The sequence below is a fragment of the Neolamprologus multifasciatus genome, chromosome 23 (assembly GCF_963576455.1).
Source record: "Neolamprologus multifasciatus chromosome 23, fNeoMul1.2, whole genome shotgun sequence".
NCBI lineage: Eukaryota > Metazoa > Chordata > Actinopteri > Cichliformes > Cichlidae > Neolamprologus > Neolamprologus multifasciatus.
Genome location: NC_140460.1, coordinates 295,239 through 309,289, shown reverse-complemented (window position 1 = coordinate 309,289; position 14,051 = coordinate 295,239). Strand labels below are relative to the sequence as shown.

The 14,051-nt window shown below is 40.4% G+C and overlaps 2 protein-coding genes and 1 long non-coding RNA gene across 3 annotated transcripts; 2 read left to right on the top strand and 1 right to left on the bottom strand.

Annotated features, from left to right (window-relative positions):
• Window positions 1–368: 368 nt before the first annotated feature.
• On the top strand, window positions 369–2,166 carry uts2d (urotensin 2 domain containing). Its single transcript, XM_085152201.1, has 5 exons — window positions 369–1,003; window positions 1,162–1,266; window positions 1,346–1,383; window positions 1,558–1,648; window positions 1,733–2,166. Exons 1-5 carry the CDS (start codon window positions 913–915, stop codon window positions 1,756–1,758), a joined length of 351 nt encoding a protein of 116 aa, XP_085008327.1. The 5' UTR covers window positions 369–912; the 3' UTR covers window positions 1,759–2,166.
• Window positions 2,167–5,272: 3,106 nt separating this feature from the next.
• On the bottom strand, window positions 5,273–7,229 carry LOC146490576 (uncharacterized). Its single transcript, XR_014872170.1, has 3 exons — window positions 6,992–7,229; window positions 6,723–6,831; window positions 5,273–6,634 (listed from the first exon to the last, which is right to left on the bottom strand). It is a non-coding gene; the product is annotated as an uncharacterized LOC146490576 (long non-coding RNA).
• A 1,493-nt stretch (window positions 7,230–8,722) lies between these two features.
• Window positions 8,723–13,676, top strand: LOC146490575 (uncharacterized). The gene is made up of 2 exons (XM_085151771.1): window positions 8,723–9,096; window positions 9,551–13,676. Exons 1-2 carry the CDS (start codon window positions 9,078–9,080, stop codon window positions 11,497–11,499), a joined length of 1,968 nt encoding a protein of 655 aa, XP_085007897.1. The 5' UTR covers window positions 8,723–9,077; the 3' UTR covers window positions 11,500–13,676.
• Window positions 13,677–14,051: the final 375 nt, after the last annotated feature.

The following is a 14,051-nucleotide window of genomic DNA, read 5'->3' as shown; positions in this document are numbered from 1 at the left end:
AGTGCTTCGACTGCTTGGTGCTGTTACAGAGTTACGAATGCATCATAAGGTCTTTAAGTGCATCCAAATGATATTTAGTTGGTGTGAACAGTGACTGCCTCCTGCAGACTGCAGATCCCCTCAGCACAGTCTTTCCTGATTCTTTAGCTTTCGTGTTTGTCGTCTCTTTATTTGTGTATTTAGCTAAAGGAGCGAGCTTGTGGAAACCCCTTGTGCATCTCAAAGGACTCTTATAATAACAGCCAAATTTAGCAGGTTCAAGCAGCTCATTTCCCTTCGCCTGCACAAACGCTGTGTGCGCTCCTCTGGCTGACGTATGAAATGTGATTTCCTTGATTCATAGAATAGGATACGGTAAAATGGGAGGTGTGGGATGTTGCCTCAGTGATGGATGCTCCTTCACCTCCAAATCAGTCCTGAAGCCAAGATTGAAGAGCCCGTCTCTGGTTATGGTGCACTTAAGGACCGAATCAATTTGCTTGCCACTCTTTCCCTAACCCAACCCACTCCTGCGTACCTATTTTAGGAAGCAATTAAAGTAAAAGAAAAAGACTCGCGAGTGCCAAGAACATCTGATTCTGGTTCACAACCAACAGGTTGATTGATAGCATCCTCTCTTTTTGATTTACCCGTGTCAGAGTGATGTAGGGTTTCTTGGCCGCGCGTCCGCGTCACATCGCTGTATTTCATTCAGACGATTCACGGGCCCCGTGAGAAGGTGACAAAGTCCGCAGTGACGAAGCCCACAGTGACGAGAGGTGAATTTGGTAATCAAGGGGCCGACAGGCCCCTCCTCCCAGCTCGGAGAAGTATAAATATATTGACGGGATGGTTTTAAGCGAGTGGACGTCTAGCCTTGCTCGACGGAGTGCTCACAGTGCGAAATTCGCTTGAAACATTACGTTGAATGCCATGGACAGGGTTACAGCTGTGAGCTACTGTTTAGGACTCCTGAGTTTGTTTCTACTGCTCAATGTAGACGGGAGGAGCATATTTAATCCAGGTGAGTGTGCAAAACAGCACAATTTATTTGAATTAGAATGCCAAATGCATGCAACTGCTGATTAAATGCTTTGTCTATCAGTACAGTTTTATCACATTTCAACATATTGAGAGATAATAAGCATATAACTCACTGTGTGTTTGCTTTGGTACATCCAGGAAACCCTGCTTTTAGTCCGAAAGAAGACACAGATTCCCAGAGCAAGATTCTGGCACTATTACTGCACAAAAGCTTGGTCCCAGTGGAAAAGGATGATCCTCTGGGTGAGACCTACAAACAAATGCCTGCGATAACATGCACAGGTACATTTCTGCTTTGGTTAACTGGGTCTCCTTTCTGCAGGTGTCAAGCTGGCTAATAAATTAGCTGAGATCGAGGAGGTAAGGCTGATTTTAACTGGCACTTTCGATGTTATTATAATGTGAACAAGCTGCTCGTGTATAAACGGAGCACTCGTTTTTTGTTTCACATTCTCAAAGGTTGTTACAGTAATTCACAAAAACATTGGAAAAGCTCTCTCGATGTGTTAGAATCACTTTGATCTGTATTTCCAGCTGAGAGCGCTGAGGGAGGAGCTGGAGCTGGAGAGGAAGATTACAGCTAATATGGTAGAAGGCAAAGCCATAACAAGGAAACGCGGAGAACGTAAGCTCTAACATTTACAATCACTACACTATAAATATACTTAATATGAGCTCATTGTACAAAATGCTGTCTTTTCGCCTGTAGCCTGCTTCTGGAAGTACTGCGTTTGAGACGGATGCAAGAGGAGGATAACCACTGTGAAATCTTGCTGCAAAGCCCAACATAGCCTTAAAACTCAGACTAGCAGTAGTATAATCACACTGTATTTATCCCAGCAATATAGAGTTGTAACATAGTTGTTTCATTAATAAAGGTTTCGTTTCACTGTGGCTTTACATCTAGAATCTGTAAATAATCAGCCGCTCACTGGAAATACTTGAGGGTCACATATGACGAAACATTACACATTACTTTACCTGAGTTTTCTTTGCATGACACGTGTGTTTTTGTCGCCCTCCTGTGGTAGAATTGGGAATTACATGTTTGTTTTTCACACCATTACCTACAAGTTCTGTCGCCTCATCACTGCTTATAGAAATGCCCCGCTGTTAATTTTACTGTGTAAATAAAATCATAATGTGAATCTGTACTTCTTGTTTTCTTTTTTCCTTTAGAAGTTTCAATGTTTAGAATTGATTTTAGGATTAATTTAGCATCAAAGGGGGAAATAGAAAAAGGCGTTGTTAACACTACTGAAGACTAAATCATTTCTAATTATATATTTATTCTACTGATGTGATGCACATTTGTCAGCTAGTTTAAACTGTGCGAACAGGAAGTGGATGGTGGGCAGTGGCGGGCTTTTTGCTGCACATTTGACTGGATTGTTCGGAGGCGAGTCACAAGCACAGTCAAACAGCGCTGCAGTGAAAAGGCATTAATCATACGGCACACGATGAACTGAGTTTCAGTTCATCATGGGGGGTCAGAAATGACTGAAAGATTAATAGGCTCTGTTTTGAGTTTTGTTAAAAAAAAAAAAAAGACTTCATATAGGGAAAAATATATATATCACATCTGCAGGACACCTCAAACTAGTTTTTTTTAATTAAGCAGCGAGGCAGAACAAAGTCGGGCTGCATCAAGACACGAGGACTAAACAACGATTCAACCAGACCCAGAACTGATCTGGAATTAAAACAGGACTACAACAGTTCAAAATCAGGACGACTGAGGACTTAACCAAGACAGAACCAGAACTAGATGATAGCAGCACTAAAAATCATCACAGACCTGCACTAAACTTATTGTTTAATTCTACCAAAGTCCACTATTTAGATTCAGAAAGGTTTATATAATTATTTAATTATTATATAATTATTTAGCCTCGTTGTGCAAACAAGCTGCAAAACTTAATAAATACAGAGTTTGAAAAGTAACAAACCTAAAAAGAAACACCAGGTACGAGATACATGAGTCCCTATGATACGGTGATACTTTTGGTAAACAACCGTTTGACTAACACGTGTGTCTCACCTGCTCTGGTTCATCTCTCTTTTCCTCCCTCTCTCTCTCCCTCTCTCTCTCTCTCCCCCTCTCTTTTCCTCCCTCTCTCTCTCCCTCTCCCTGTCTCTCCCCTTCTCTCTCCCTCTCTCTATCTCTCCCCCTCTCTCTCTTTTCCTCTCTCTCTCCCTCTCTCTCTCCCTCTCCCTGTCTCTCCCCCTCTCTCTCCCTCTCTCTCGCTCTTCCTCTCTCTCTCTTTTCCTCTCTCTCTCTCCCCCCCTCCCCCTCTCTCCCCCCTCTCTCTCCCTCTCTCCCTCCCTCTCCCTCCCTCTCCGTCTCTCCCTCTCTCTCTCTCTCTCTCCCCCTCCCTCTCTCCCTCTCTCTCTCTCCCTCTCTCTCTCCCCCTCCCTCTCCCCCTCTCTCTCTCTCTCCCCCCCCCTCTCTCTCTGTGCTGACAACCAAACACCAACATCATCAAATATTCAGTTGAAACCAGATATTTACTCTTCAGATAAAAACACTTTTTTAATTGTAACATCAAATCAGACTAAATGTTTATTTTTTAGATAAATATAAAAACATATTTGTTAACTTTCAGAGTAAAGAGAGAAACTGTCTGTGTTTCTTAACTGTAAATGGCACCAAACTGTATTCAAACTGAGCCACACTGATGGAGCTCCACAGTTCTGTTCCTGGTGTTTTGTTGACATCTCCTGATGTTCCCATGTCACAGAAACAGCCTCTGTGTTTTGCCTTATATGCATCCACAGCTGTGCCACCAGTTTACTCACATGGACTCTACCAACCAATCAGAAGCTTCTTCAGCTCAGAATCGTCTGCAGTTTTCTTATTAATGAACAATAAACTTAGTGTACATGTGCTCCTACATTTGATGAAAGTGATAAAAATAGAAGCTCTGTCTCTCTTTATTCTGACATTTAACTCATTCAAAAGATATTTCAATATTTATCCAAAACAAAACAAGTTTAAATTGATGTTTAACAGTAAAATAATGTTTTTATGTTTTCTCCCTAAAGTGTAAATATCTGGTTTCAGCTGTGAATATATTGCTGTGTGTTGAAGTTCCTCTTGTTTTGCATAGAAATATACTGAACAACATACAAACCATAATATATAAAATAACATCTACCTGAGTTGTTTCTTTGAAAGAAGCTCCTCATGTCCATTCTTGTATATCAGTGCATGACTGATTTATTGAGCCGTGGAGGGAAACAACTGAAAATATGAAATAAACACATGTAAGCTGAGACTCTAAAGAAACAGCATTGTTGTTGTTCAGCTTTTCATTTCACCGTTTGTTGACTCACTCGAAGAGCGAGTAACGTGATATGGGTCAAGTGATCAGTTTGACATCAATCTTTCGTGATTCACTGTCATGTTTACATCATTTGTACAGTACGAATGATTTGCTTTGGTACCTGCTCGAACTTCACTTTTCTGTCTGCCTCGCTGCGCTTCTCCAACAGCGCGCTCGCAGGCAGCAGCTGCCCCGCCCCCTCGCTCAGTGTCTGAGCTGGATCATACCAATATTAGGGGGGGGGGGGGGGGGGGGGGGGGGGTTTACGCACAGTCGTAAATTCCCACAGTGTGCTTCGAATATTGTGTGTAGTTTTTGTTTTATACAGTTGTCATCCAGGCATCTAACTATGAAAGAATTACACCCCAAAAGACTCCGGGCTTCTGAAAAAACAACCCGGGCTTAAGCCCAGTAAGCCCCCCCCCCACCGCTGAATTGAACACTGGTCCCGAGTCTATTTGGTCCCATTTGAAATTGGTGTTAAATTAATTCTTTCTAGTGTTAATATTTTAGAGTAAAATTAACTCTAAAAAGAGTAAAAATTCAACACTGAGTAACACATAGTATTAAATCAACTTAACACTACTAGTAGTGTCATATTATTTACTCTTAGTGATTAATTAACTCTATTTGAGTAAAATCCCACTGAATTATTTGCAATTAACACTGGGGGTTCAAATAACTAATGAGAGTTGATGTTACTCTCTACTGTGTTATTCATACACTAATCTCTAGTGAAAAATTATCTCTCATAGAGTAAAATTTTAAATTAATTTTACACCATTGTTACTAAAACTCTTCCTGCAGTGTTACCTTTACACTCAATTTACTGTTTTGCAGCATGAAAACATATTTTTTAATAATGCTTTTACATATAACACAAGTGAGCAAAAACCACAACTAGATAATACATTTAACAACTTTATTTATATGTCAGGCTCAAAATACAAAAATGTAGTGTATAAAACACTTTACAACAATTAATTTAGTTATGGAACGACATGCAGGGAGGAATCTGAAGTGCCATACTTCATTTGAAGACCAAATGGTTTGAAGTAACACAGCTCATTTTAGGGCTGGGCGATATGACCCAAAATTCATATCTCGATATTTTTTTAAAGCCATAAAGTGAGAACAAACGGAGAGTTCTTAGTCACAGCTGTGTCCCAGATGTCACACAGACACTTTTATTATCATACAGCGCAGATGTACAAGAAAAAACTACTCAGAAATAAATTATCAGTAATTATTAAATAATAATGCTCCATAAATAAAAGAAAACAATGTTGTTTTTGTGCATAACAAAAAGCTCAAAGCTGTGCAGTCAAAATGTAAACTAACAGACGCTGAGCAGAATAACAAGCAGCTGCTCTGTTCCCAACTTCACTGCGTGAGCAACAGCCTGGAGTTTGAAATCTGCTTCGTAACCACGTCTCTGAACAGGCGCCATTTATGGTCCTTATACACACACAATATGGTAATATTACGTTGAAGCACAGTACGTATCACTCCACGAGGCTCCTCGCAAACAATACACATGCTTTCAATGTGTAACTTAAGTGATCTAGTAGCTCTGTTTTGAAGTTCAGTTCATGCTAGAAATGTGCTTGTTTGTACGTGCTTTGTCTCTGGGGGCCATCGTATATATTTATATATAAACATATATAAATAAAACTACGTTTTTTTGCATAATTTTATATTGTTGTTAATAATAAATTAATTAAAGCAACAAAACAACCTGAAGAGCCGGTTGGGAGCCAAAAGAGCCGGTTCTCTAAAAAGAGCCGTAAATCCCATCACTAGTAGTTACAGTAGATGGTTTAATCCAGCTGCCCTGAGCTGTGCAGCAGCAGAGGCACACATATCCAAAGTTATTTGACCTTTTCAACATTTCAGATGTTGTGGGTGTTTCTCCTACTTTAGTTGACATCACCTCCCCTGTAGTGCAAACTTCTTTAGCTGCCACATCAGGCTGTAGATTTACATCAGTGTCAGACTGTTGGTCAAAATAGTTAACGTGTTTGGTGTTTAGATGTTTTCTAAAACCTGTGGTTTGGATGAACGTGTACATGTTGTGAAGCATGGTGCTGTAAATGTGGCAAACACAAAATGTGCTTTAAACAGTCCATCAAAAGCACCAAGTGAAGAGGTGGACTTGCATGGTATGGCATTCTTGTCAAGAATAATGAAGAACCGGTGGATGTCACTCTTCTTCACCCAGCCAGCAGGTAGGGTTGAGTGCTGGTAGTGACAGCATCAAGGTGCTCTTAGATATTTGTTCCAGTCTGAAAAGACAAATACAGACAGGCAATAAGAATCAAGTGTTTCTTAAACTGGTCATTCATAACATAAAAATAGAAAAGAAACACAAACCTTCTTGAAGACCACGAGACGTCTTTCTGCTTGAGAAGCCGACACCCGACACCCTGACCCGATGGTGGAGTCAGATGTAAAAGCAACGCTGAGAGGTCACTGTCCCAGCCTGCAAACATATTTGCTTTTAATAAAGTTGAATCATCATCAACAACACATTTCAATGCATGATAAAATGTTTGAGTAGACCCAAAAGACAAAAGGATAACGGTTCTGTGACAAACATTATAAATGCTGTGAATGTGCTAATCAAAGAAACAACAGCTCACCAGTGTCAGCATTAACCTCAGTGGCATCCTCAGGAGAGTCAGCAAGAGTTCTTCCAGGTCACTGGTAGAAGGAAGCTTCCTGCCTTGTTGGATAATCTTTCTTTTGGATGTTGTTGGCCACCTCTCCAGCGACCTGCCTGATACATCCTCACCAAACATCAGTACAAAATCCTGTTCGATCTGTAACAGGGATAGAGAATCATATCTGCTTTCTACAAAATGTGTGTTTACACAAATATTCACACGAATATTCAAATATTCGTTTAACAGTAAGTTATGTAACCATGAGCAGTTGATAAGGACATACATTTAAAATGTTTAAATGTGATTTTGGTTGTATCAGTTATTACTGTGAGCTAGCTAATTAGCAACTTTACGTTAGCATACAGACAGCGTCACATTTGCTTCAGGTACAAAATGAAATATATAATAAACATGGACAAAAGCAATGTCACCTTATTTTAACGTGCTACCTGTGTTTAAAATGTCAAATTGTTGGTTTAATAAGTGAATATGAACACTTACCCTGTAACTGATCTGAAGAAAATGTGGTGGGAGGAGCTTTCTACAGCACACCTGGGCGTTTTGCTCCAGCTGTCGTTATAATGACTCTATTAGAGTAAATACACTTTAACACTGATTTAACACTGGGAAATTTACTGTGCATCAAATATCGGATTGATTTTAAGATTTTATTGCTTACATTCAATTCAATTTTATTTATATAGCGCCAAATCACAACAACAGTCGCCTCAAGGCGCTTTATATTGAACAGTAAGGAAAAATCGTAAATAATGTTGCGCCTTGCTAACTGAACTTCTCAGCCTGTATCCTAGGAAGGCACTTCAATCATCGAGTCAAACGACCTTGGTGCTGAAAACCAGAGGTGATCGTGCCTTTGCCATTGCTGCACCGAACCTCTGGAACAGTCTTCCAGCTGATTCAATATTTTAAAACACGATTGAAAACTTATTTATTTGATTTTGCATTTTCAGTTAGTGATTTGTCGGCTGTACACTTTGTACTTTTATTACATTTTGTAAGTAATTTTAACCTATTGTTTTACTGGGTTTTTGCAGTTGATGTGTTGATTTTACCGAACTTTTACACTAAGTGTGACATATTTGTTTTAACATAGTACTCCCGGGTTAATTAGTGCTTGTTTTATCTGGGAATGTATTTATACTCTACTATCATACCCATATGCAATTAATTTTGTTTCATATTTTATTACTGAGAAGCACTTTGATGTACCTCCGGTCTTTAAATGTGCTATATAAATAAAGTATTGATTGATTGACTGCCAGAACAAAACATCTGTCCCAAGGTAAAGACTCATTGCACAGTTTTCCCTCGCTGTGATTTTGACTGTTAACCTCACACTTTACAGAAGTGTTGTACAGAAGGACAGAGTCTTACAGTAGGAGCTCAAACCTGAAAATGCTTGCACTTGAGATGTTCAGCACTTTGTTTGAAAGCACTTTATAAATAAAGTTATTATTATTATTATTAAAACACAATTAGAGTTCACCCACTAATCTACCAATGTGAACACAAGTATGCTTTACTCGCTTTTGTTAGTTTAGTAACAATACAGTACATGCACAAAACGGCCAAACGTTCCTGCTGCAGATATGGCCGTTATCTGTTTCTGTGCAGCCCCTGAGCTGCAGTACACAGGAAATGAAACAGCACCCTCTGCGTCAGTCAACATTTGTGATGCCAGCTTTCAAAATATCAACATGTCTGAATGTGTCAACAAATAGCCAAACAAATGTTGCACATTGGGAAAGTCAAACTGAACAAAGTGCATGAAATGCTCTGAAGACTAAGATGACATCAGTTTTACATTAATTTGCAGCATTAAAGTATCCAGAAAAGTGAATAAATCAAAAGTCATAATGCTGACGTTTTCTCGCTAGCCTTTTATCGCTGAACTCTAGAAGTAATCTCAAGGCCTGAGCAGCATGAAGGATGAGATAATGTCTGTGGGGCAGACGTCTTGGTGAAACAGGGGCTGATAGCGTGACAGACAGAGAGTCTAAACACAGAGAGCAGCAGGCAGCTCGGGAGCAAACCATCCGTGATGGATCTTTACCTCAGAGGTTAGTCAAATGTTTATGTTGGTTTTCAACGTTCAATGCTTCTGAAATGTATCTATGAAATAACATCATTTTTAAAATATTTTCATTATGATTGCTATTACTACTGTATTTATAATTATTAGGCTACATCATTAACTCAGTTTAAGCCTTTAATGCCTCATATTTGATACATGAAAGCTTTTAAGACTTCAGTCATCAGTTTTTTCTCCCTGAAAAACCCAAGTGCACAATTTATTTTAAGCAATAAATTGCAAAAATATAAAATATATATGAAAATAAACATATAATTGAAATATCAGAAGGGTCAATAAATGCTCCATGTTCAAAACGCTCGAATGGCTCAGGCTTCAGGGGGTGACGTTTTCTTTTATACAGATAAAATGACTAAAATGAGTTATTAAAATCGAAATAAAGACAAATTTGGACTCTCATTGGCTTTATTTTTACTTCCCAGGCACCACGTGGATGATGCTCGTGCTCTTTATGATCCCAGACTTCACCCACAGCAGTTCTTGCCCCAGCAGCTGCCGATGCAACTCTCAAGGCGCTGCCATGTGTACTGGCTCCACCATCACTGATATCCCGCCTCTGCCTCTCCACACGTACCTGCTGCAGCTCAGTGTTACAAACATGAATGTCCTAAACGAGCGAAGTTTAGCAAATCTGGACCTCCTGCTGCGTTTCAGTCTCATAAAGAGTCATCTACACACCGTCCATCCTCAGGCTTTCCTCGTAGCTCCCCAGCTCAAGTCTGTCAAGCTGTCATCTAACGATCTGTCGACCCTTCCTCCTCGAGTGTTCAGTCCACTTGCTGCTCTTGAGCAGCTGCATCTAGATGGGAACCAGTTTGAGAACATTCATCCAGATATGTTTGAAGGACTGGGCGGGTTGCAGGATCTGGACCTAAGCCGCAACAAACTCAGGAGTCTTGATTCAGACATATTTGAAGGACTGACCAACCTCACCTTTCTGAATCTAGGCAGGAACTTCATAAAGAAGCTTCCTCCTACCATCTTTCACTCCTTGACTAAACTTCAGCAGCTTATACTCTATTACAACGAACTAGAATTTCTAGAAGCTGGCATCTTTGACGAACTCATCAACCTCGTGGAGCTAAAACTCCATCAAAACCAGATTGCCAGCCTTCCACCTAAAGTCTTCTGGCCTCTGGGGAACCTGAAAAACCTGACCTTATCCGCCAACCAACTTCAGGCCATCCCAGAAAAGAGCTTCTACCACATGCCAAAGTTGGTCAAACTCACCATTTACAAGAATCCACTATTATCTCTACCAGATGAGCTGATGGGTCACATGCCCGACATGACAGAGTTTTATCTATATGCCACCAACCTCATCACGGTTCCTGGAAATTTGTTCGCTAACATGTCTGGGCTGCTTATGCTGAACTTCCATTTAAATGACAATCTGAGGGACCTTCCACCAGATGTTTTCTGCTGTCTTCCAAACCTTCAGAAGCTCTCGCTGAAATCCAACAACCTCCATTATCTTCATCCCCAGCTATTCTCCAAACTAACCACCCTGAACAAACTTCACCTCAATGACAATAAGTTGTATGGCCTACCAGAAGGTATCTTTAAGGGTCTTGGAGAGATTCTTGAAATTTCATTGGACAATAACAACCTCAGCAGTCTTCCAGGAGATATTTTCGTGTCTCTTCCAGCTTTGATGAATCTGACTCTGAGTGGAAACCCCTGGGATTGTAATTGTGCTATCAGAGGCATTGCAGGATGGATGAGACACAATGAGCATGTGCTTTGGGACAGAGATGACGTGATGTGTCACGCTCCAGTCTACCAGCTGCTGCGTACCGTTGGCTCGCTGCATGATGAAGAGTTCAGCTTTTGCAGTGCTACAACAGCCAAGAGTTTTCCTCTACAAGATTTGAACTGGTCACCAACACAACCACTCCACATGTTGTCAACCTCTGGACAAACATCAGCTTTAACTTCCATGACCACACCCCCCACAACGGCTACTCAATCCAAGGAAGCGGCGATCCAAACCACTCAAGGAGCTACCCAAGAAGTCCCTGACAAAATAACCACTCAGACTGTAAAAGCAACCACATCAGATCATGCAACACTCTCAGCATCACTTTCCACTGAACTTATTGGTAAATTTGCTCGGGACATGTCACCTCCTTTTTATGGCATATTGGTGATAGAGCCGGGGCCTGAGTTCGTCCACCATAACCATCAGAAAGGCTGGGTGTATGTGTGGTTTCTGCCCTCAAACACGGCTTTGGCTGGCTTCCTCATGTTCTCTCACATCCTTCTACTAGCTGCAGGGCTGTCGCTTATTCTTGCTACCATGTATGGCATGCATCGCCTCCACAAGGCCATGTATAAGCTAAAGGCTGAGTGTGCTCGTCATGAGGCGTAGCGCTGGCTTATCGGGCTGGTGCACAACTAGATAAACGATCCTCTTCTAGCGGCTGACAGTTACTGTGTTTGTTTTCTCTGAACACATTTCCTTAGAAAATCAGACTTTGAAATATGATGAATTGAACCCTGTGGGGTTTTTCAGAAAAAAGTACATTCAGATGGTATTTTATATCACAGCTAAACTAATATCTGTCAATAGTCAGCATACAGAGCAAATATTTGAATGCTCATCAATCAAACGGGAAGATTTTAGGGCTATTTTGAAACTGGGTAGCTATGCAGGCTGCTAAAGTCCTGCCTGTTCATGTCCAAATTATTCAAATTAAAAGTACCCAACACTGGTAAAAAGATTCATGCTATGATGCACATATTCAAACTCTTTAAAAATATTTTGGTGTAATTATGATAATAAAATGAGAGGATTGTATAATGCATATATACATATATCATTGTTTATTCTATAGTCATACAGTTTCTGTTAAAGCCATAGAGCCCCTGCAGAATCCACCTGTTGTTGACCACTGTTTGATTTTCAAGCACATAAAGTGAAAACCTGGTTTCTTCCACTCGTCTTTTGCTTTCATGTCTCGAGTCATACACTCTGATGCCTGTGCTGTATTTATAAATGTACGTTTTATCTACTATGCCAAGACTACAGTGCTTCAGCAGCTGATAGATAACACACGTCTGTGTTAAAGCTGCAGGTGATTTGTTGCCCTCCAGTGGTGGATACTTGAAACTGCAGGACGACGCGCACGACTGGACAGTGTCTACTTTTATATTTGTGTTATTTACAGATGTTTATTTCAAAATGTTAAAGCTGTGTGTGTCGTCTGTTTGATCAACATCTCTATTATTGTGAATTTGTTTTCACTGGAGCTACACTTTATTTACCCAGTGCCTGTTGTGTATTTCTCTTTGTAAGGCATTCATGGTCTTTTTTAAAAGCTGGGTTAGGGTTAGCTGTGATGCTGTCAGTTTTTGTATTTTATGCCATGAAAATTAATGATTAAAGTGTGTTTTTATCTTAAACCTGTCCACTTCTGTGATCAAACTGCTGAATATTTGACCGATTAAGCAGATCGAGGTCAAGATTTTGGAGTATCTTGTTTAATCCTACAGCACCTGTTATTTGAACAGCTGCTGTAAACAACCATTATTCCTTATCTGGATTTGACTTCCTTTTCAGGAATGTTACAGAAATGTGCTTTCCCAGAAGGAATCACATATCTTTACAGGAATATTATTCAAAACAGGAAACACATCTATCCACGATGTCACAAGCTCGTGGAGCTTTTGAGATGACAAATCCATTTCTGAAACGACGCCCCTGTAATTTCACAAGCCTCTGTCATGACCTCAAAAATGTGAACGTACATCCAGCCCAGTTCCCTTTTTAATGACTGTGCTACATGTTTCATTACATCTTTAATTCTGCCAAAGCTTTGACACAAATGTTTTTCATGAGAAAGGAAATAACTAAAGGTGAAGTTCGTACATTTAAAGTTTCATGTGTGACCAGCACGTCCTCACAGGTGGACATTACACATTGTTCTGTAGAGACTGAACAAGGGCCATATTTGCCTGAGTGACAATAATTTTTCAAGTCTTTTAAACCCTAAAAACGACGGCAGATGCCACAAATTCCACGAGAGGTGACTGGACGCTAAACCAAGCAGCAAACAAAAGAGGATGAATTGGTGAGCAGCGCCCAAGTTCATTGCTATGACAACAGGTGATTAGGACTTTCCAGCAGGCTGAGCTCACACAACAGTGGGCACATACACAGGGTCAGCGTGGGGAGAGGAAAACTGCAGGGCCACAAGAAATACTGGACCAATGTGGAAAACAAGACTTTAGGAAGAGAAACAAAAACCTGTTGATTCACAGCTCTGGGAGGAACCTTTCATTTGTTAACCTTCTAACTTTGACCGTAACGCAGCTGGGAGGGATTTCCCAAAACATGAGCAAATGTGGAATTCCCAGAGTCTTGGCTGCAGGGTGGAATTTTAATGCTCTTAATCAAGCCCAATAATAAGCTGTTTAAAAAACAAAAACAGGCTGTAAGTTGAGTCATGCTGAATACATATCCTAATATTGCTTTCTAAACCCTCCCTAGAAAACATGCACTCGTGACATCACAAAGAAGAGCAGCTGTAACTGTAACCCTGCTGCTTTTTTATATATTATGTGTTTTTTCAGGACTCGATTGCATTTCTAGATTTTCTAGAAACTTTCAAAGATTTCACTGAACAATAAGGTGAACATTTGATCAGTCTGTAAATCTGTGAAAGGAACCTTGGTATCTTCACATGGCTCTGTAACTCACAGCTAAGTGTTTTCAGTTGTCACAGATGTTCTGGTCAGCTGATTTTATTGATGCCGTCTCAGGTAAGTTCTTATGACTGAGAACTTCAGCACTCACAGTTACACGTGTAAGTTTGTAATAGTGCATTTAAAGCATTTCTTTAAATGCTCTCACCCCAACCAGTCACAGCAGATGGCTCCGCCCCTGCCGGAGGTTTCTTCCTGTTAAAAGGGAGTTTTTCC

What these genes read in the sequence shown, in the direction of transcription:
- uts2d (XM_085152201.1), top strand. Translation starts at nt 913, where the DNA reads ATGGACAGGGTTACAGCTGTGAGCTACTGTTTAGGACTCCTGAGTTTG. An exon ending in GAGGAGCATATTTAATCCAG is followed by an intron (nt 1,004 to 1,161) that starts GTGAGTGTGCAA and finishes TGGTACATCCAG; the next exon opens with GAAACCCTGCTTTTAGTCCG. An exon ending in AACAAGGAAACGCGGAGAAC is followed by an intron (nt 1,649 to 1,732) that starts GTAAGCTCTAAC and finishes TTTCGCCTGTAG; the next exon opens with CCTGCTTCTGGAAGTACTGC.